Source organism: Ixodes scapularis, unplaced genomic scaffold, assembly GCF_016920785.2.
Source record: "Ixodes scapularis isolate PalLabHiFi unplaced genomic scaffold, ASM1692078v2 PGA_scaffold4__175_contigs__length_147842914, whole genome shotgun sequence".
In the NCBI taxonomy this organism is placed as follows: Eukaryota; Metazoa; Arthropoda; class Arachnida; order Ixodida; family Ixodidae; genus Ixodes; species Ixodes scapularis.
In genome coordinates this window covers 3,005,995-3,030,063 of record NW_024609879.1, presented here as the reverse complement: position 1 = coordinate 3,030,063, position 24,069 = coordinate 3,005,995, and the positions used below count along the sequence as shown (strand labels likewise).

Below are 24,069 nucleotides of genomic sequence, written 5' to 3'. Positions count from 1 at the left end.
GGTTAGTTCTGAAACATTGGTATCTGTTTCAGACCGCTAGCATACACTGTATACATTCGGGCGGAGAATGAGCGTTCAGCGATGCGTACAATTCACTTTTTGCGATGAAAAAAAAAAAAGAAAAACGTGAATCGTTTTGGAACGTTCTGTAGATCGTCTGATAGTCAAGGCTGGCGAAGGCATGCCCACGGTGGCCATACTAGCTTTTGAAGCGTGGTCGCTTGCAAACTTCCATGGGCTTGGGGCGTACTCGAAAGTATGCTCTGTCTCACTGAGGAAGAAAGGTTTTGTACCTTGGCGTTGGAAAACTTGCTAGCGTCCAGCGCTCTTCTACCTTCACGTGATATGACCCGCGGCACTAACTAAGATCTACTCCAGTAAGATACGACTAGCCTGTGGCGGCATATGCCTGAGCGTGGTCTCCAGCATTGCGTGTCTCTGTCGCAGCTGCCCGAGGGCGGCCAGCTGAGCGTGGCCGAGCTGCGCGACGTGGCTGCCCGCCAGCAGCAGCAGATCGAGGCCCAGCAGCAGCTGCTCGTGGCCAAGGAGCAGCGGCTCAAGTTCCTCAAGCAGCAGCACCAGCGGCAGCTCCAGCAGGGACAACAGCAAGGCCATGAGCCCGAGCAGAGGCTACGCGCCCTGCGTGACCGCGTCCAGATGCAAGAACTCAAGCTGCGCAGGCTCAGGCAGCTCAGGGGCCAGGTGGACCAGCAGCACGCCAACAACGCCAACCTCAGTGAGTCCTTAGTCCACTCTTCGGACAGCTTGGAAAGCATTCTTGCCAATTATCTGAAATCGCAGGGAGCGCGTCCTCCAAGCAGTCCGTCACAAAGCAAAATGATAACGCCCGAGCTTCCGTATTCAAGCTCGGGCCATTTTCGAATCGCATCGCCACACCCGCACTGCCCACCAAAAGGCCTTTATTTCCAACTACTCACTAACAATAACTAATCACAGCAATAACTAATCACAGCGCAGCAACCCGGCACGAAGTGCTGGCTGATCGCGCTGTTTTCTTTTTGAAAGAAGCGTCTATACTCCTCGTCGCGAACCTACCGAGGTTTGGGTTTGACCAGGTTGGAAGTTCGACGTTTGTGGGCATGCGCGATAATTGAAAAGGAGCCAACGCTGGGGGGAGATAACATCATGCACGCAAGTTCAGATTTTTTTTTTTTAATGTTTTATGGTACTTTTTAACATGTGTAGGTTCGGAACGTAATCAAAAAAAGATTTAACAAAAAACATATCTGAAAAAAAAAATGAGTGCGCTAAAATGGCATGTTTGATGTTTGAAGTTTTCGTTTATATCATGTTTTATGACACCTACTACGCAAACTACGGATATAAGAAATCTAATATATTTGACACGTATAATAGAATATAGGAACTATTGATTTGAAGATGTGCATCATTTTGGAGGTTATTCACTTCGCGTCAAAAATGCGCAAACATGACTTCATTGACGTTTTGTCACTAGATTTCTGCGCCGCTATCTGAACAAATTGAATAGCTACATGAAAGGGACACTGACGCCCTCCAAAGTTTTTGTTTTATTCTTTGACAGGCGATTGATTATGGTGTGAGAAAACTACCCAATCAATATGTTGCTACAGCATCACGTTTATATTTAATACAGTAAAAAAAAAAAAAAAGCGCAACTTTTCGGAACCGACACTAAAACTGTACTAGGGAGGAAGAATAAATATAGAAGAGGAGAAAGATACCAGGAAATCATGTGGCTGTGCAACTTTTTTTTTTCTTCTTCTTCAATTGACGTATTTGCAGCTTTTCAGAAGCCGCAAAAAATGGGTATCATATTTCTTTTCTATTTTTAATATTGAGTGTGTGTGCCTTCGATGACCCACGACTCTGATTTTATTTGGTGGTTGTGTCTAAACCATAGAAAACGGCACGTGATCACAGAGAAGACAGTGAGCGCAAATTGAACTGGCCAGTTCTCTATCGGCGGTTTTCAGGCGCAAAGAAAACGAATTTCGAGCCGCAAATTCTGTTCTGGGTAGTTAGGCTCTTATGTGTCACGTACAAATAAAAAAACTTGACGAGCATAGATACCCTATCAGTGTTCCTTTAAAACTTATGTCATATTTTCTGATTAAAACATTCTTGCGAATGGTATATAGATAATTTCTTTATCTCAAAAATGGTTTATGTCGCTCCAAACTTGTCATAAAGTATGAACTTAAAAAACTTCAGATTGCAATTAAAAAAAAAAAAAACACATCTTCGATGTTTTTAAAATATGTAGTGAGTTATTTACGATACTCTTAGTCTTGTGTCAAACATGTTGCATCATTTTGTTTCCTTCAAAGTTACAGCGCTGCAAAGTCCACCTTCCACGCCGGCCTTTTTGCCCAGTGCCACAGACGAGATTATCTTTTGATTATGTGCATTTTATGACTAGATATATTTGTTGTGCTGTACTCAGGTATTGGGCTCAAGTTCAAGTATTCTCCCAAGCCGCACAGAGGTTGCCAACCATTGGCGATGGTCCTTTGGCCAGTGGCCAGGCAGTGGCCAGCCATTGGCTAATGACTGGCCTTTCTCTGGCCATTGGCCAATGGCCAGAGAAAGGCCAATGGCCACCGGCCATCAGCGCATTGGCCGATGAACGGCCACTTTTTGGCCATTGACCAAAAGACCATCGCCAGTCATTGGCCGATGAATGGTCACTCCTTGGCCATTGGCCAAAAGACCATCGCCAGTTATTGGCCGATGCTTAGCCAAAATCCCTGCTGCTTGGGTAGCTACTAATTAAAAAAATACCTGGGTCGCCTTTCCTTTTTATTAATTTAAACAATAACTCTTTTTTGCCCTTTAAAATTACAAGTTCTAGGAGCTTTAACTGAACATTTTCCATAAACGCGGGACGAAAGCAAATAATCACTGCTACATTTTTTTAAACTTTTTTTTACAGAAAGTAGTAGAAAAGTAAGTACAGCGGTGGCAAATTATATGCAAATATAAGCCCAAGCTTGTTACACTGCTATTCATGACGGTTGTACGTCCGGCTGACCAAGGTAAACAGTTCCAGACTTCCAGTAAGACGTCCGTTAAGATTAAAAACATTTGTAATTATTCATTTTATATAAAATTAAAAACAAATGAAAAAAAATGTGAGTAAAGATATTGAGCACACTAGTTGCCCACGTTGGCAAGAGGGCGTCTTTTGTCCCTCAGAGCCGCACTTAGAGAGCGTTTGGTCAATGGGAGGAGCGGGCAGAGCCAGGGCGTACACGAGACGCAGATAGAAGGCTTGGCATTCTCTCTTGGTTAACCAGGAGCCAAAAATCATGCCGTAGCAGTGGTAGAGAGAAACACTTTTCATAAGTGCGTTAGAGTTAAATGGAGTAACTCTTTGTGGCTGGAAATATAGTGTACGTGATGTTTTGGTTATGATCATGCAAAAAGATGTAAGAATGGAATGTGTCGTTCGAACTCTGTTTTGCTCGGACGTAGTCTGACCGCTCGGATGGCATATTCCCGGCCCTCGGCGCCTGGCGTGCGGATGACGTTGCGTGCAGTACATGCGAAGGCAACGCCAGGCAAGGGGAGAAAGGGCAAGCACTAAGAAGGCTGGAGAGAAGAGAAACCTCCTCTCCTCTCTAGTGTTCCTAGTGCTCTCCCTTTCTCCCCTCGCCTTCAATTGCCCGCCTCGCCTATCCTGCCTTCCTAGTGCTCGTCCTTTCTCTCATCGCCTGGCGTTGCCTTCGCCTGCGCTGCACACAACTAGTGACACGGAGTATAGATTTTGATTTTACATGACCGTAATCGAAAAGGCACGTGCACCATATTTTCAGTCATCAAAAGTTACTCGACGCGCTTAGTATTCATTTTTTTTTTTTTTTTTTTGTTCGCGACCACTGCAAGGATATTATTCACGGCTTCTAGCTGGTCACATTCGAATCTGTGAAGACGCTCTGGAACACGCCCAGCTCGCTTTCGGCCAATGGCGCCTCTTCATTCGCCTCCTTTACTTCGCAAGGAATGGCCAAACTCTTTCAATTTACGACTCTGTTATCCCTCTTTAAATCAAACTGACGAATTCCGCGAAGCACTCACCTGTGCTGCAATAACTCTAACGAGTGCGAGACGATTAGTCAACTCCGAGTGTGGCTACAAATAGGGAATACACAAACTGGAGGATTTTGCCCGATCCTCTTCGGAGAATTGACAATTAATTGCATTATCATTGTATCTTACACACTGCGAAGATTTCTCTGCTTTGCTATCTTCTTTTTGTGTTTGCTAGGATACCACAGGATGCACTACAAGCGCTGTAAGTCGCTGCCATGGCTGAATTCATTCTGTCAAGACGCAACTACACGTGACTGGTAACCACTTTGTTAATGACCGCAGCGCGCTTGTCTTGTCTCACGATCGCAAGACTACGCGACCTCCCGAAACCGTGACAGGAGAGGGAAAGAAGGAAAGATAATGCTTTATAATCCCTTCTGCGAAGCAACGTAGTTCCTCCGAAGAGAAATGTGCACCAGGAGATAATAGGCGATAATTGCATGCGTGTGCTCTGTGGCTCATGCCGTCTCTGGTTTTTAGTTCACGAGGGGGTTTTAGCTTCACGGGTTGTGGGGTTTGCTTCCTGTTTTAGTCGCCGCCTTTCTGTTTTAGCTCTGATTAGGTATAGATGCCACTAGTATTTGCGCGCTGTTTTTTAGGGCTCGCGGCATTTCGCTTTTGGCGCCGGCGTCGGCTCCTGGGGAGGAATAGTTTTTTGACAAAAGTGTTGCTTAGCGCCTGTGCCGCCTGCGAGTCAAAGCGATATACAGGGTGATTCAAGGAGATGCCAGGCTCTTTAAATCGACCGCAAAATTCGGTTTCTGAAGCTATCGCGCTACGATTTTGTGCAGCGTTGCTCACAGATAGTGCTTTTTTTTTTTTTTTTTTGTAAAATTTGCAAAGAGCTAATTTATTTGAGGAAAAAGTAAAGAAAGAAAAGGCTTAGCTCCTATGAAAACACGGCGAAGCCACCGGTCTTCAAACAACACGGCGCCGTTTCGCACGGGAGGCAAGAGATGGCGCAACGAACGCCGCCGACAAACGAGCATACGGCACCGAGAGCCGGCGTTTTTAGCAGACGATCTTTTCCACTCAAAAGCGGCGCGCGTTTAGAAACAAAAACAGGCGCGGTATCAGCAAGGAACCTCAGTTCCTTGTGTGCTAAAGACGTCGGCTCTTGGCGTCGTATGCTCGTTCCTTGGCGGCAGTTGGCGTCGCGACCACTTGCGCCATCTCTTGTCTCCCGTGCGAAACGGCGCCGTGTTGTTTGAAGACCAGTGGCTGCGCCGTGTTTCCACAGGAGCTAAGCCTTTTTCTTTTTTTTTGCTTTTTCCTCAGGTAAGCTCGCTCTTTGCAAATTTTACAAAAAAAAAAAAAAAAAGCACCATTTGTGGGCAACGCTGCACAAAGTCGTGGCGCGATAGGTTAAGAAACCGAATTTTCCGGTCGATTTAAAGAGCCTGGCGTCTCCTTGAATCACCCTGTAGTACGTCCATCTGCAAACTGCGTGCACGTGGAGACGGTTCCAAGGGATGCCCTTCAAACCTCGTGACACTAAAATTGGTTTCATGGGTGGTCGTGTGGGTCTTTAGACTTAGCAGCGTTGCTTTGCTTTCCGATACGTCGAACGATGCAAGGCGAGAAAACAGCTCCTGCATCGGTAGAACGCCATCCTTTAAATACAGCAACAACGCGATTATCGACTGGTTTGCCGGGATAAATTATGAGGCCAAGTTATGTCTGCTGTTTTAAGAAGAGCTTGCAGCCACGTACCTAAACTAAGACAATTATAGAGACGAAGTTGAACTTGCTCTTGGCTTTCGAGTTCTCCTCCTGGAATGCTGCAGCCGTGAGACAGCGTCCATCCAGTGATTTCCCTACACCCCCCCCCCCCCCCCCCTACGGGAGTGTAAACCCCCCTTGTTTACTCCCATAATCTCAATGCCCCCCCCCCCCCCCCCCCCCCCCCCTAAAAATTTAGACACCCCGCCTGACTTCAATTCCCGGGGAAACCCTTGCGTCAACCAGTTCGGACATTCCCTATTTGCCACATTCACAGTAAAGTTGACATTTGGACTAGTTGGTAGTCTAACATATTAAGGTATTTAGCGCACAAAGTAGAAAGAAGAAGGACAAGACAGAAAAGAGCGCTACTCACAACTACGTTTATGATAAAAAGGGAGGCCTTCTACATCCTTCGGGAGGACAGGAACTGTATTAGCGTTGAATCCGTTACGCTAACAAACAAGGAAAGGAAATTCCTTGAACAAACAATGAAGGGCCCGCACGAGCCTGGATGAACTAGCCGCTATCATTCACGGGGCTGTGGCAGGTGCACGAGTCCGCGGCGGATTATTTAGGTGTTTTCTTTCTCTTCCCTTTTTATCATAAACGTAGTTGTGAGTAGCGCTCTTTTCTGTCTTATCCTTCTTCTTTCTACTTTGTGCGCTAAATACCTTAATATGCCACATTCACAGCTAACCGATTTTCGCGTTCTCGTAGGAATTCGGGCGTGTGGCCTACCTGGTCCTCTCTTATAATTCTTTTTTGCTCTTATGTAATTAAACTAACCATGACTTCTCGGACATAACATAGTGCGTTAAAGTTGCTCCTTGTGGAGCAGGTACAAGGCGAGGGCTCTGATAAGAGACGGAAAAATCGCGCGGGCGCCTTATCGCAACCGCTAGACTGTACCTGCTCCACGAGTTGTAACTTTGGCGCACTACTACGCTTCTCACGCGATCAGTCTTTCTGAAAATGTCTGATTTCGTGGTTTTCGATGACGCTCAGCAAGTTTATAATTGGAACCATATATTTACTTTCACTAATTAAGAAGATAGTCATTTTTCATTAATTAGAGAACAAATTAGTAAGTGTCGCACATTTTCTGACGTCCTCCACCACGAGTAATGCGGTCCCGAAAAATCTATCTTTTTACCCCGAATACACTAATTTTAGGGATTTTTGTGTCGTCACTGAAACACCCGGTGTAGTGCCAGCTGAGCACAAAGGAAGCTTATGCCTTTTCTATATCTCTCTAATCCTTCCTTTATGTTCGGCTGGCACTATATAATATATATATATATATATATATATATATATATATATATATATATATATATATATATATATATGTGTGTGTATATATATATATATGACTAATAAGTAGACTGCATGCCCAGTGCCGAAGACGCTTATATTGGCGATGAACGCTTTCAGCACGAGTACGCTCCATTGTGATCTTCGCGCTACTGGTTCAGAATGACTCTTTCGAAGACTTGGACCGGTGATTGCCATGGGAACTCAGAGAGATAAGTCAATCGCCTTGCAAGGTTTTGTCGTCTCTAGGGTATTTGTGTCCGGCCAGCAGACTCCCAGGATCCAGTGACTTTAGCCGACCCCGGAGGCAGTGCAATACCCGTCTGTCGGCACTTAAGGAGGCGCGAGGCCAGATCACCTCTGAAATGCTACAATATATTTTTTTATTTATCCTGCTGTTGTCATACAATTATGCCCATCGATGAGTTTCGTCTCCGAAGATTAGATGTAACTCGCATTTTGATCTGCACTTGTTCCGATTGCCTGTGTGACTTCTGACTGAATATGCTAGCTTGTGTTGTGTCTTGACATTCGTTTCATCCGGTTTCTTCTGTATCGATTTGTAGTTAAATTTACCTCGTGGTTAAATATTTGTTTTGATCAATTGATTTTGTGACTAGCAAACAAATGCCACCGTGTGTATACACAACCTACCCGTCGTATAAAAAATATTTTCACTGATTGACTTTCAGGCCCATGATATTTTATTTTTATATCTTATATTACCTATATTGGTCAAAAGTCAATGATTTTTGGTAGTTATCTTAGTGTTCAGACACTCTTAGGTTTTAATAATTAAAGTATCAAGGAGACGGGAGGGAAGGGAGAAATGTTATCACATTTAAACACATGAATGGAGAGCATGGGCCAGTTCTCTCATCAATTTCTCAAAGGTCTTGGAAAAGAAAAACATCTGTCGCTTGTCGTTGTTGTCCGTTCCTTTGTCCCTTCCTCATACTTAGCCCTCTGCAATTTGTCAAAAGGGAATGGGTGCAAGTGCCTGGTGCCCTCCCCCCACCCTCCTTAACGAAATTTTGGCAGGGACTGAAGCCCTTGCCTCATATAGTTGGCTCCCATGCTCATTATTTAGTAATACCTGAAGGAAGCAGGACAACCACTTGTCCTGTCTCCTTCTTTTACTTGTCATTTGCACTATTTGCATTTGTTGTGGAATACGCATCAATGAGCATATCCATCTTTCTACATGCCTCTGGGAACGGTCTGCTGAATCCCCTCTGTGTCCCTGTGTGCGCAGGTGCGGAGCTGGACTCGATCCGGGCCTTGTTCAGCGAAAAAGAGAAGGAGTTGTCCGTGGCCGTGGCCAAGGTGGAGGAGCTCACTCGGCAGCTGGAGGACGTGCGCCGCTCCAACCACTTGCAGGGCAGCCGCGCACTGGTCTCCCCGACCAATGCCGCCCACGAGCTTGACAAGCTGCGCAAGGAGCTCATGGTAAGTGCTAACCACATTGCCAGAAAAGAGAGTGCAGCAAGGCCACGAAGGGGGCTTGAATTCCACTTGTGTTTTGCATATTTCCCGGCAGCGGCACTGTGGGGTTCGGTGCTTAGACCGCAGGCGCAGTTACGCGCAGCACAGCCTTCTCATCAGCACTGACCTTGTCGCCTTGTGACCCACCTTGTGGCTTTGAAAACATGTACGCAAATATTGACGGTTCCTCAAGTTCCTGTCACAACAGTGACGACGAGGTTGAATAGGAACATCTCCTGGCATCGAGCTGCGACAGAGCCCACTTAAGGTATGGGTATTGAAACCATTACCATCTTCAAACAGCTTACAGCTCACAGTGAGTTCCCGAAGGTAAAAGGCCCCTCCCCCATATAAAGAAACGCACCTTGCTGCATGTTTTTGTTTTTCAATTTTGACGGGTGTGGATGTGGCCAGCCCAGTCAACAAAATAACGGGGTGCGGCCATATTTTTGTGTATCTTCGTCTTCTGATCTATCTCACCGCATTTATGAGCCTTTGCCAACAAGCGCGTACTACCTCGAGCACCCGTGAGCACCCTGCCCCCCTGCCCTTGTCACAGGAGCTAGAGATTGGAGCTGCCCACGCCCTCTCTGCTGGTCTCACTGGCAGAGGCATTGGGCTTACTGCAAAGCTGGTCCGGCCGACCCAAAACCTCAGACCTGGCTCCTTTCGGTAACCCTCCGTCGACTGGTTCCCCCTCCTCGCGAGAGATGTACTTCCCAATCCAGGACCACGGCCCACTTGTTCCTGCTGTTGCCGGTCGGTCCATGACAATGTGGCCACATTACAGTGCAATGGGTGTGACTTGTGGCTACACCGCAAGTGCGAGCTTCTGGCGCTCCAGGCCTACAGGCGTCTTTCCTAAACGTCAGGCGATTGGTACTGCGGAGTCTGCGCGCTCCCACCCCTGCACCATTATCTCTTCCTGGCCCAGAGCGAGCAACCTGCGGGCCCACCTTTTCAGTCGGCTACAGCGACGCTGGTTGCTTTGGAGTCTTTGTGTTGTAGCTCTCAAGTCGAGGTGTGGTTCTTGAATGTGTGCTCAGTTAAAAAATAAAAGTCCTGGCTTCTAAGCGTTGGTTGCAGTCGAGGTGTGGTTCTTGAACGTGTGCTCAGTTAAAAAATAAAAGTCCTGGCTTCTAAGCGTTGGTTGCAGTGCACCCGACATGGTATTCGGTCTATGTGAGACATGGCTTGACCCTACCATCTATGATGGCCAGCTCTATGACACCACCAGGCACGGGATCCACAGGAAGGACTGTGCATCTTGTAAGGGCGGAGTATTGATCATGGTACCCCGACATCTGCCTTGTTGTCACAAAGTTGATCAGGAGTTTGTAGACTTTGAGGTTGTCTTTGTTGAAGTTGTCCACCGGAAAGGCGAAATGCTACGCTGCTGTCTGTACTGCCCACCTGCCACGCAAACTGCCTCCTACGTTCTTCTAGGCCAATCTCTTACACCTGTCGACATCTTGCCCTACTCCTGTGTCTGCGTTTTTGGAGAAGTTTCAATGCCCACGAGGACTGGTCTGACCTCTCTGCCCCCTTCCCACCTAGTTCACATGACGATGCCCTCCTTTATGCCATGGAAACGTCTGGTTTTAATTTTTAATTGCCCAGGTGTGTGGCGAACTTTCGTACAAGTCCAATTTGAACAAATCTTCCTTCTTTGATCTAGTGTTCATGAGCCCTGTCCTCATCGCAGTCTGTTCAATCGAGACAAGCTTGGCTGGGTCCGACCGCAGTTCTATTAGCTTTTCCAGCCTCATGATGTTACCAAAATCTGGTCACTATGCAAGAATGATATGGAATTTCTGAAAGACTGACTCTTTGCACCTTAACAACCTTCTTCACCTTCCTCCCTGGAATCTGGTCCTTAAAAATCCATCTGCCAATGACGTGTTTGACTTGTGGCTGGACATGATGAACGCCATTGATTGAGACTGTGTTCCCTCAAAGCCTCTATCTCGTCCAGGCACGTAGCCAGGATTTGGTTTTGGGGAGAGGGGCCCGCCCATGTCAAAATGCTGTATGAAGGGGAGGGGGAGAGGAGGTCCCAGAAAAATGGAAGGATTCAGGGGGGGCCCGGGCCCCATGGCCCCCCCCCCCCCCCCCCCGCCCCCTTTTGGCTACGTGCCTGACCTCGTCATTGAAGGCCCCCTTAGATCTCTGCGTACATCGTACATCTCTCCCACAGGAAATGCTGGTTTTTTAAGAAAGCCAAGAAGTCCAATCGTCCGGAAGTTCTTACTGCAGTACAGAAGGTGCAAGGGGCCTAAGGTTTGTGTGCAAAGCTCATAGAGAATACCTACTCGGGGTTGCGGAAAGAGCTGCACATTTTCCCAAACTTTTCTGGGCATATGTTAAAAACCAGCGTCAATCCTCCTCTGTTCCAGTGTTTGAGAGAGATGGGGTTGTCCTCAGTGAGTCCAAGATGATTGCTGAGCTCTTCAGTGGCCATTTTTTCTCTGTTTGGGTACCCGTGTCGATCCGAAGTACCTCTTGTTCCTGGTGAACCCGCCGCTTTGAGTGCCATCCCCTGTACTTCTGTAGAGACTGTAATTCTGTAGTCCAGTACAACAGTGTGACCCACCCAGAACCCAAGGTCCAGACAGCACTCTGCTTGCCACTCCTATCATCACCGAGGTAGACGTGGCAGAGGCACTGCGCCACATTAATGCCTCTCAGGTTTCAGGGACTGATGGCATTCACCCAGCATTTCTACGTGCCTGTGGTAGCAGACTAAGGCCAGTACTCACCATGCTGTTGACAAACTCTCTATTTGCAAGGAAAGTTCAAATGAATGGAAAAGTGCCACAGTGACACCAGTGTACAAGGAGGCCAATAGCCCTTCAGATGTCACCTCATTAGGGAGTTTTAGAATAGCGCACGCTAAAGCTTTGCGTATGCAAAGAATAGCAACGTCGCCACTGCGCATGTGCCGAACGCTAACCACGTTTTGCACTTTGCGTGCACTATTCTAGTGTACGCTATTTCTTGGAAATCGTGTGCATACGCAAAGAGTCTTTGCACTCCTTCAAGGTGGATTCGTAATGAGAAGGTGGCTAAAGCCAAGTCGAGCAGAGTTAAAAAATGGCGGTTCCCAGGACCATGGCTGCGGCCACTTTGGCGGTGTCGTGAGGGCGACGTTGGTAACATCCTTGCGACTGCGATTTTCGATAAGGGACGACATTGCACTCGGTTTGGAAAACCCAGTGAGGTAGGTAACGATCACTGGCAACTTAATGTTTGCGATGTACAAACATTTGCTGGCGATGGTACGATGTGCGAAAGTGAGTAGATGAGACCTCTCTTGCCGAGGCAATGCTGGTGGACATGACCGGTCGACTGCTCGCGTTGCATTTTCATGTTTAAACAAATCTAAAATGTTACTCTGGACCAAAAAAATCTTGTTTTTTCCTTAAGTTACAACATTTAGTGAGAAAAACAAGAACAAGGAGAACCGAAAGACCCCGAATTGTAAGTGTCCTTGCATAAGAAACAGCCAAGTTTCACAGAAAGAAAATCTTTATCGACAGCTTTATCTTCCATTGACCCAAGCCCAATGAATACTTCACATGCCTTCTTCTTTATTTGGAACCACATACCTCATGTCCTCCTCTTATCGGTACGGGGACGTTTTACAAGTATTCGGATCATCAATCAATCACTCAATCGTTTTATTTATGGCCTTTAAGCCAACGAAGACCCTAGACAAAAAGCTGCCAGTGGCAGCTGGACGAGGTCTGGGGCCCGTCTCAAATTTGTCAGCAGGACATCCATTCAGAACACAAAAGGATATTACATCCAAAGGAAAGATACGCAGAGTAATCACTTCATGCATACAACTTCTAACAGCATTATACAAAAAGAAAAACAAAATTCTTAGCAGAATTTGACAGATTGAAAAGATATACAGCTACGTAGAGAAGAAAATTACGCAAAACAACACAAGGCGCACATACGCATAACTTCTAACAGCACTGTACGAAATGCAAAAGTTATACAAAGGTATGGGTATGCCCGAGAAATTTCACAGAGCAATTCACAAGAAATGCATAAGTAATGATTTCCTTCCTTTCCTTCATGCATACTATGCTCCCTGGAGGCTCAAAAATCTCATGTCCTATTTTCTTTAATATAAACCCTGATAAACTCCAATTTTTTCTCCATCAAAATAAGCTGACACCGAAAAAAACCGTATCCACAGGAATAAATAAACACCGAAAATACACCCCCGATTTAGGGGAAGAATGAATCCCCAAAACATGAAACCCTAATTATAAGTACTGTAAACGACTAAATTTTTGCAAAAACCTAATTTTCGCGAATCGCCTACAATTCGTGAAAAATACGTCCCGCAAACAATTCAGGCAATATGTGATCGCTACTGAAGCTACACTCGATTCGCGAAAATTAGAACCCGCGAATAATTTCAAATTTTCCGCTTTGGCCTGATTTGCAAAAATTTGAGCCCGCGAAAATTAAATCATTTACAGTAATTGTGTATAATTATTTATTGTATTAAGACTAATATAATGCCAGCTGAACATGAAGGATGCGAATTAGAGGGAGATAGAAAATGTATATGTACCTCTGGTTAGAGAACTGGCTAGCATACACACCACTGAGAACTAGAAATATAACTTGTGACGGCTTGAAGCTGGGCTAGTTTGTTCATTGCTTTTCTATCCCTCTCAAATCCTTCCTTTCATGCTCAGCTTGCACTATATATAATGAACCAACTAGCTCAGGTTCAAGCCATCACAATATATTAAGACTCGTGTATTCATTGTCTGTCATGACCACTGTCAGTCAGCTGAAAGAAACAAAATGAACTCTCCAGAAGAGAATCAATATCAGTTTCTGTCTCCTAGCAACAGTGACATTGAGAGCGAGACACGATTTATTGCAAAAATTGTCAGGGAATGCAAGGTGGAGTAGAGGCCTTCGGAAGCGCGACGACAGCAGACGCTTTGCCTCTGTGCAGAACCTGCTTTCCATTCAGGTTCACAGAGCTTCTGCTCGGGAATCTGTCACTTTTATCTGTCCCATATCGTTGGTTTCGTACACGAGGCTTGTTCTCAGACTCCTACAAATCGTGTACTGTGGCTACTTGCTTCTTTTATATGTCTGTTCTGCCTCTGCCTGTTGCTCAAATACACTTTGACCAGCCATCATTTGGGATGATTAAAAGTGCTAAAAAGTCGAGGACCAGTAAAAGAAGACACACACACACACCTAGAGTTTGATCTGAATTAACCAAACGAAAAAACATATATGCTTTATCAACAAAACAGTCATGTCATGTATGCTCATCGTCCTACTAATCTCCATTTATTCTGACTAGCTTGGCCTATAAAAGGACTGTAAATATGCCACTTCTGAATCATAGAGAGCAATCGATGGGGTGCTAACGCATGTATAGTGACCGCACTTCTCTATAAATATGCTTCTGAAATTTCCCTTGTCACTTTATCTCGGTTCGGGCTCAAGATAATTGTTTCCTGAAACTTTGGGACTCAATCGCATCTATTGCAGTGCACTGCCAAATTACCCACGGGTGACGATCTCATTGCCAGTGCGTGCTCTCTTAGTCTATCATTTACGCAAAGTCGGGAGTGTCCTATGTAAACCTTCCCACAAGTCAAGGTATTCTATATACCACCCCTTCCTTGCACTCTACAAATCTAGTCACATGCCTCATCTTACGGACACCCACCCCCAGATCTCCCCGCACCACTCTTGCACGCAATTTACCCAATTTCTGAGGCGCTGTGAGTAGTACCAGAACCCTGTGTTTTCCTCCCACTTTCTTTAGACTATGGCTTATTTTGTGTATATAAAGTATCACGGCCGGTCTAACAATATTTCTGGGCTTATTACCACTTTTTCTCCCTCCCCGAAGTTCTCACAATAATCTTTCTGCCACACCTCTGATGAGCGTAGGTGGATACCCATCGTCCTTTAATTTCTTCACTTGCCTTCCAAAGCTGTCCACTACAGTACGGGAACAAGATTTAGTTAACAATGTTAGATGCGGCAGTGCTACAGAGTTGAAGGTTTTCATTGAGACACTGAGCAACGATTGCCTACAATTTTTGGATCTCCATCTTAAGAACCCTTCCAGTTTGTGCTGGCAGTACGGAAAACCAACATCGAAATCGTCGTTGCCATTTAATAGCTGCCATTGAAAAAATGTTAAGGCCGGCATTATTTGGAATTTTGTCAGTAGCGCTCTCAAAAAGTCCTGCCCTCATTCGATTTTGTTTTCTTTCCAACACCCCTTTGGCCGTTTCGGAGTGGCTGGCTACCCTAATGATTAGGTTTTCAAGCAGTCGTTGTTCCTCATTTCAAGAAAAGACGCGAGGATACTGTCAAACCTACAAAGCACGTGGTGCACCCCTTCTGCCATTGAATTTTGCACATTCTTAAGTCCGCTGCTAACAAGTACGGTGTGAACACGGTGCTCAAAAATTGTTTCAAGTTGTGCCGAATTACTCCGTTTGTGTCTCCCACGACTGATTGTTCAAAAAAAAAAAAGAAAGAAAAAGAAGTGTTGTGTGTTGGGAGTAATCTACAAGGTTGATTCATTTTATTTATTTTATTTTCCTCAAAGGCCCCCAGAAGAGGGGGTATTACATGAGGGGCGGGCATTACACAGCAAACATTCCCAAAACCTATGGACAGAATACAAAAAGAGAACATCTATATCAAGAAAGACAGGGAGAGAACACAATTCCATGAACTAAAAAACCACTGAAAAGAAAGAAAAAAAAAGTTTTTTTTAAAAAAGTTTGGTTGGGACGCGCGTGTCAAAAAATAAAATTTACGCGATCATAAATAATTTTTTAGACTAATAGTGACTGCGCGAGACGCGATTTAGTTGGTGGTCACGTCTTTTCCACTTGTTTTCTCTATCGGCATTTCGGGTGCGTGGAGGAGAGGTGGATCGGCTTGGCCATCATGTTGAGGTGGAAAGAGTGTATGATAATTTCGCGACGTCATGGACTTTCCTTGCAGAATTTAAAATAAACCTTGCGCCGTCAATATTGCTCTGTATAATTTATTTTTTGACATGCGTGCCCCAACAACCGTTTAAAAATTTTCTTTTTTTTTTTCAGTGGCTTTTTAAATTTATTATTATGAAACTATGAGTGATTCATTGCTGTAAGAGCTTCTTTGGATTTATCCAGGTTCCTAAGCTGTACTATATTTTCAGGAAGGTCGTTCCAATCTTTGGCTGTTTTAATAGAAAAGGAATTTGCAAATTGATCAGTGTTTGGGCCAGGGTATAACATTTGTTGTTGATGCGATCTGAAAAATGTGAATGAAGCGTGATGTAAGTGTTTGGTGACAATGTGTTATAATATCGATGAAACAGTGACAGTCTGGCAACTCTTTGACAGTGACTTAGCAAAGACAGAGCTGTGTGTTTCTTTAGTTGGGTACGCTGGTGAAGGACAAATAGTCGGAGTATATGAATCTTACAGCACAGTCGTTGATGCACTGTTGTTGATGCACCATTGTTGATGCACTGTTGTTGGGGAGGCACGGTTAAGCATTCGTGTCCAGGGGTTTCCCCAGGAATTGAAATTAGGGTGGGGGGGACGTGTCTAAAGTTTTAGGGGGGGGGGGGGTACATTGAGAATAGAGGAGTCGTTGCAAATTAAGGGGGTGCCTTTAAAAACACAACCCCCTACACCTTCCTAAGGGGTGTGTAGGGAAATCAATGTTTGCGTCCCACTGGGGTCTTGGCAGGTGCGTGCCCAGCTGACGGAACAGCAGTCTGTGCGCATAGCGCAGCAGCGAGAGGCTCTCAGCCGCCGCCAGGGGGAGGTGGCGGACATGGACCGGCGCATCGGGGAGTTGCAGCAGCGCCTGCTCAAGAAGCGCCTGCACAACCAGGCGCTGCAGGCCCCGCCCCCGAGGCCCCCCCCCACCCAGGGCCCCCCCCGGGCCCCCCCCACTCCGCAGGGGCCCTAACGTGGCCGCTGTGGAGCCCCTGCAGAGGGGGCCGCCTCCCAGCAAGAAGGACCCCAAGTACCAGACCCTGCCCTACAACACCAAGTTCTGCCTCAAGCCCCGGCCAGAGGTGGGGATCTTGTGTGCCAGACTTAGATTTCAGTGTTCTCAAATGCTCAATCGGGGTAACGTAGTAATTGGGGTAGCGAGGACGTGGCGAAAGCATCTGTTGGGGTCTTTGCCTTTCTGCTCGCTTTCCACCTTGCCATGTGATAAAGCGATGGGACCAATCGGCGCAACAGGCGCCTGCCATTAAATTGGCAACGCTCTTAAGGTTTGATTTGTTCCCTCTGTTAAATATAAGCTCTCTATGGGGACCCCGCAGCTTAGACCCACTAAATAGGCGACGCATCAAAGTAACACTTGGACCATGTTGGCACTTCAAATATGGTCTTTTATCCCGAGATCTGAAATCTCGGGAAATGCTAAGACGCGAGACGGAGCAAAACGATGACGCCCCGGCTTTGTAACACTGTGTTTGAAACTGGGGAAAACTAATTTTTCGGTAGTCACTGTTGCCGAATTGCGCTCGCTCTCCACTAGACAACAAAAAGGTGGTGCAAACGAGACGTTTGGGGAAGGGAGCGATACTTTTAAGTTTAGCTTCTTTAGTGGCTGTTGCTTGAGCGACCTTCAGGGCTCGTTGTCTGGGTGTTTTGAATCGAGGGGCTAACCGTAAAACCGGCCGGTAAAATCGACCCCATGGTAACTGAAACGCGTCTCCAACTGCTTCGTTTACTGCGTCCTCATTTTCCTCTTCCTCTTCCTGGCGACGTCCCACTTGTGTCACGCGTGCGACAATCCCGCTGGCGGCACAGCGGGGGAGGCAGGGACGGGGGCTGCAGGTCACCTTTTAGCTCGATGATTTCTGGGAGCTTCACTAGCCAAAGAGTTGGGACTGTGCCACAAGAGGGACGCTTGCATTCATTCGTCTTATTTCCTAAAACTACAGCTTGCCCCCCCCCCCCCCCCCCCCCCAGCCCCCAAAATATTTGCGGTGTTTCTTTGCGTGCAAAAATAAACTATGCATTGCCAAATGGTCATCATGAGGGCGTATAAAAATTGTAAATTAAATTTTAACTCCCAGTTTTCAATGCATTTTGTTCTTCACCGGTAATTTCTATATTTCTGTTTGTTTCAATACTTGCATCGCAGCGCCTTTTGGAATTACAGTGGGGGGATGCAGATGCACAAGTAAAAAAAGCTAAATGAATGGGTAATCATCGTCAACAACCTGTGATTAAAGCACCAAGTAGATACGATAAAATGCATCATATTTTGCAACTCTCGAAGCATTTTTTAACATTTTGCGGCATTCAAAGCAGCTCAACACATTTCGCAATATTCTAAGCATTCCTCACCTTCGTGACATACAAAACATATCTAACGATACACGAAATCCTATCTCTGGGAGTATAACAAGGTCTACAGCTGCAATGCACGAATATAATTACAATCTACCGCGTTAGTAAGACTTCTGACTGGGATTTATTTTTTTACGCTGTCATATAAGTCAAATAAACCTACTGTTTCCAAAGCAGTATAAAAGGCCTCATTTGACAAAACTAAGACAACAGCAGGGGGTAATCTGTTCCATTAACTAACTGTTTACGGAAAAATGAACCTTTAAAAGCTGCAGTCTTACACCCATACTCACGCTCTTTATGAATATGATCCACATGCGTGGATAGGTAATATGGAGAAAACAGGTAGGTTTCACGTGCGATGCCACTCTGGAAGTGAAACACACTGTGGAAAAACTTCAAACGAAATCTTGCTCTGGGGCATTTCAGTGTACTCCATTTCAACGTTTGCCTCGAGTGCGTCACCACTAAACTCTCTACTTTTTACCGATTTTCCTCAAACATACTTAGCTGCTAGATTTCGAACTTTTTCTCATTTATTTTTATCTATACTAGTTTTGGGGTCCCCCACAGTGCAGGCATATTCTAGAATAGGTATCACGTTTGTTTTATATAATTGTTCTTGCGTAACCTGCGGAAAGTTATGAGTGTTTCGATGTAGGAAACCCCAAAATTTCAAAGCTTTTGCTACGGAATAGGGTGTTTTCACTGATGTAATTTTGTCCACCATGTTGTTGTTGCGAGTTCTCTGGTGCGCGCCGAAGGCGAGCATTCCGAGGATTTAGGTGACCCCCTCAAATGCGGAAAGCACAGAAGCTTATGAGTCTTACCATGCTGACATCTCCTCAACAGGTTGCAGCGTAATCCTCCAAATTAGTAAATTTGTTGGAAAAATAAACAACAAAACGGTGGATTGACGTCATGTAAAAACACCTTATAATCTACATCTGATGGCAACACAACGAGGATGTGATGTAAACACCCAAAATAATTATATTCTGAAACTATTTTAATTGTGTTGTTGATTTTACAAAAAAGAACTGGTACTTGGTTGTTGTATAGAGAAAGACATGCACACGGTTTTATCTATATTCAATTTCAGTCGCCAATTTCTGCACCTTATGTCTATTTTGTCTAGATCCTTTTGAATGATGAAGTTGGCACTATCGTTACTTCTCTATATAATATGCAATCTTTCGCAAACATTCTCGTGCATGAAGTAACTGATTCATCAACATCACTTACATCGGCGAATTAAAAATAATAAAGGTCCTAAAACCGACCCCCACAGGACTCCTGACATTCACTTGTCGAATTTCCTACGACGTACCGGTATCTTTCGTGTAAATATTCGGAAACCCAAGAGATAACTTGATAACTTTACAATTAATATTAAAATATGATTCTAGCAATAACTTACGAGGTGCCACGTCAGTCTAAGAAAACACAGTCGACAGTTTTGCAGTTATCCTTCACCGCTTTTGGCATCCGTACGAAACAAATCGCTAAAATACTTAGATTTTCTAGAAATAAATGAACACCAAAAAAGATCTGGCTTTTTTTCTTATCGATAAACGTCGGAAAATCTGCAGCCTAGTTGGGAGGGAACACGATGCGCTGGGGCACTCTCAGATGTGAATGCCTCGTGGTAAGGGAAGGTTGTCTGTCTCAAGGTAAGGGAAAGTTGTCTGTCCCCTGACCAGTGCACCGTGTCTGGCGTCCAGGAGCAAGGGCCCGAAGAGAGCCCCGAACCGGACCCCAAGAAGCAGAAGAGCCCCGAAGCGGCCACAACTGTCTCCGCGGTCCCCGGCTCCAAGCCCCCCGAACCGCAGACGAAACCCCCGCCACCCGAGGTAACGCCTTCTTTGCATAAAGCTCCGGCTCGAGATTTCCCAGACACTGGCCACCCAAGATGGGGCAATCTAGCAGGGTTCAATGTGTCAGGGCCAATTGATAAGTAATGAGACCAATATTTTAATTCGGATATTCCTTTTTCAAGTGGCATCTTTTGCATTCACTGTATTCCTTATATTGTTTAAAAACAATTGAAAGAAATGTGGAAGAAAGTTCTCTGACATCCCTTTCGGCATTGCAGCCGCAACTCTGTTACTTTCATCGTATAAAAAAAAAGAAAAAAAAGTTCCTTCCGTGCAGTTTTTTTTTTCCTTATTCATTAAAATTTTTGGAGTTTATGCGGTTATGAGTCCGGGCTATATGAAGAGTGTTGAAACTCATTTATATGGAAGTGGGCATCCTGACAAAGATGGAGTAAAATAGGGATCCCAAGAGACAATAAATTTATTTATTTATTTATTATTTATTTGAGCATACTGCCAGCCGCCTGTTGGCAGCCAAGGCAGGGGTGGGCATAGACAGACACACACAAAAAAAAAAAGCACGATAACCTAGCACACAGCAAGCATACATGACAAATCATTCGCACTTGACACTATCAACTCTGGAGTAAACAGTACCAATTACGCACACACAAAAAAGACAAAAAAAAAGGCCACAAAAAAAAAAAGGGAGAAACAAATAACCCGCAACAATAATAACCTAATATACCTTCTGCAGTCACCGCGAAAAAAGTTGTTCTATCATTGCTGCAAATGATGACATTGTGGCTGCATTTGTAACAAATGTGTGCGAAGAAGGGTCGAGGCCTCGCCATAAATGAGCAATGTCCTTGCAACATAAATATCTGTACATATGACCTTGTTTAACTAACGAACAGTCAGCCGTTCTTCAACTTTGGACAAACTGTTTTAGTTGGTTGGCATTTCCTATTATCCGGTATAGCGCAATCGTGGAATCAGTCCAGAAATGTGTGTCCGTCAGCTTCTCTCGAAGATGAGTTTTGATGTGCCAATAGATCCTCGCAGCCACCAAGCAAGCTAAAGTCACCGCCTTTAGTGGGGCCACTCCAGATTTACGCAACACAAATTGAGTATAGATTTAACGACAACCAGAGGTTCTTTCAAAGAGTGTTACGGTGCACTTACCCCTGTTTAAAGACTAACGCAAAATTCAGTCACGCAGCTCTTCCTCACGATAGGCCAGCTGAGCAAAGAGTGTATCACTCATTTTGCTGGCCCATCGTAAGCAATGAAGTAACTAGCTCGGCTTAAGTCCGTGACGAGGCACCTCTCCCATATACTGCCGCAAGCACCTCTTCGTCATCCGCCATGTCAGCATGCGTGAGGTGCCTTCGCTCTCTGCGACAGAACGCTAAAGACTATGACGGCTAAACTGACATGCAGATGCATTACCTTTACAAACATCGGCACAACACTGCCTGCCTAACTCCTCGCAAAAAAAAAAAAAAAGAATCGGCCTCATTACTTTTCAGTCAACCCTCATATTCGTCGACGTCATTTCGCGACGTTGGCAAATAAATATTTGCCGATGTTAGGAAACTAGTTCCGAACGCGTATTGGCAAGCTGATGCAAATGCACGAATAGCTCCTTGAAAATGTCTGAGCGTACTGAGCACGTACTCGCCTGTTTACCGCTCCACCCGCTGGTTTACAAACCTGAGGGTGGAGCTACGTAAGTTGCGCGTCAGGTCAACGAGGCGCCTTAGAAATTAAATTAACTTACGAGTGCATATAAACAAAAGCCAGACAGCTTGAAAAACTAATCGCGGACAAAGAAAATTTATTGCAATCTCGAAAGGCAGAAGAAAGGAAACGTCGCCTGAAAATAGACAACGTTCGGTACGAAGAAGTTCTATTATGCCTGACCAACGATAGCACCAAAGTGATTTTTAAAAGAGAGCGAGCTTGACGACGTACGAGCAAATAAGTAAAGGGATAGGCTCGCCCGTTTTTCCACCACGTAAGCATTTACTCTTTCGAATTGTGTTTTATTTTAGGTATTCCCACTTCCCCAACTCTGTGCAAATATTTCCCATTGCGGCACATTTGCTTTTATGCGGCGCTCATAGCTAGTGAGAATCCTACGCACTATACTCACTGTCAGCTTTAACGAATGCTGTTATGTTCACGCTCCTTGCTTTGGCTTTTCTGGTATCTTTATCGGCGAATGCTCGACACCGACGACGTCCAGCGTTTGCATCTGCTTAGAGTTCTGGTCATCTCTTACGACGAGGTGGCCCTGGAACTGCATTTCAATGGGGCAGATGTTTTGCACATTTGGGAGGTCAAATGTGCACACATTCTAAGAGCAGTGGTCATCCATAGCATTCTCAGCAGTTTTCCGAGCCAAGAAAGAAAAAATGATATGGCAGATATATAGGAAATGCATGCAAAGTGTTCTCCTGCTGCCCGACGGTTGGTGGCAGTGTCTTCTTCTCGTTGTAGGAGATCACCAGAGGTCGTAGCATTTGTTAGTGTGTGAACCAGCTCAAGCTGTCACTCGCTTTAGGCAATTGAATCTAACTAGAAACGTAAGAATGTAACAGCTGCTTTAGAAATTGGTGCGCGTAAATACGCTCGAGTGAGCAATCAGATGTGCCGTAGATGCGATCTAAATGGCATCGTTCCTTTTACTCTATGTTTGGCTACAGGATCTCTTATGTGTTTTTGTGTTCTAGCCGAGCCCCGAAGAGCCGCCGGCCGCCCCTACGCCGCACGAGGCCCCCGCCACTCCTGCTGCACCACCCGCAGTAAACTGCCGGGCCACTGCACCGGTGAGGAGAACGTGTCCAATGTGCCGTGATCCACTCCCACGCATCTGGTCGACCGGGAGTTTATTTTTTTCTTCTTAATATCGTAAAAATGTTTATTTACTTTTTACACCTAGTCACGTCTTTGTATAAATCCCAACAAATGACCGTTTTCTGAAAAAAGTCGTTATGCATGTCTCACCCATATATTTGAATGGTCGGCGCGACCAAACTGCATCGAAAAGCCGACATATCTGTTTTATAATCGTAATGCATGCATAAGCGAGAGCAAATCTTAATATTTTTGTTCACTCGAACGAGGAATATGAACCTCGTGGAAAATTTTCGCAGTTGAGGTCCACACTTACAGAAAAAAATTGCGGTGGCTTAGCTCGGCTATGCCAGGATGTACGTAGCGTGAGCTTATGTGCACAAAATGAGAGGCGCTATCAAGCGGCTCCTTGGCTACTGCGCAACGGAGGTGCACAGCTGGGCACGCGGCGGCGCCAGTGCGTCTGCCGCGGCTATGACGTCACTCCTCTGGAATGCGCAGACCGGCGAGGCGCGTACGGCGGCTCCGGCACGGCAGATGTGCGCCGTGTGACGTCACTGCTCCTCGCACTTGCGCAGACCGGCTTTTTGTGAGCCATGCGAAACTGCTCAACCTCGGCCAGTGTAGCTTACGCTACAAAATATGCATGTATGCCGTACCATTGTATTCGATGCACCAACGTAAATTTTGAAGGAAAAAAGAAAACAGTGCAACTTGTACATTGGGGAATATGGTAATACACATATCTCATCATTAAACAATAAATAAAACAAAAAAGAAGAAAAGCAAACAAAGCAAGCACAATTAAGTGAAACCAGATTGAAATTGATTAAGATATGGTTTGTAAAGGGATAACGAAAGCGACAAAATGGGATAGGTAATTGAATGCAAAAAAAAAACAATAAACTATTTAACGATCAACCATTTCGTCGTTTACCCTGAGGCTGGGGGTTTTTTTGAAGAGCAGAAGAACAGAAAAAACAGACAGGTCTCAAACTCAGCTACACGTTTATTTCAACAACTTCCTCTTATATAGTTCGTTTTCGTCGTCAACAACCAATCACATACGACTTGTCCTTTGCACCGTGACTTTACAGGTTCCACTCTATCACAAAAGAAGCGGACACTCCCAACGTTTCCAAGTGAAAAGGTTCTAGCAGAAGATATGCCTCACAAAGCCTCAAGCAACTCTTTTGTGTCTTCACAATAAACAGGACAACAGCCCACAACAACATCCCACTCAAAACTGGTCACCTCCAAAATTGTAGAAAACAGACAATACACACCAGTACACACCACAGACAATACACACCAAAGAAGCCTTTCAGAATGACTAACCAAAAAAAAAAAAAAAAACTTAAAATTGTAAAAATTGCTTGCAG

At 45.2% G+C, this 24,069-nt stretch overlaps 1 protein-coding gene across 1 annotated transcript in view; it reads left to right on the top strand.

The window, feature by feature from the left end:
• Window positions 1-24,069, top strand: part of LOC8030815 (apoptosis-stimulating of p53 protein 1) — a 274,058-nt gene that overhangs the window by 204,647 nt on the left and 45,342 nt on the right. The window contains 6 exon segments of the mRNA XM_042293751.1: window positions 448-736; window positions 8,390-8,583; window positions 16,381-16,551; window positions 16,553-16,714; window positions 19,712-19,861; window positions 22,564-22,659. Coding sequence (XP_042149685.1) covers window positions 448-736; window positions 8,390-8,583; window positions 16,381-16,551; window positions 16,553-16,714; window positions 19,712-19,861; window positions 22,564-22,659 — 1,062 coding nt within the window.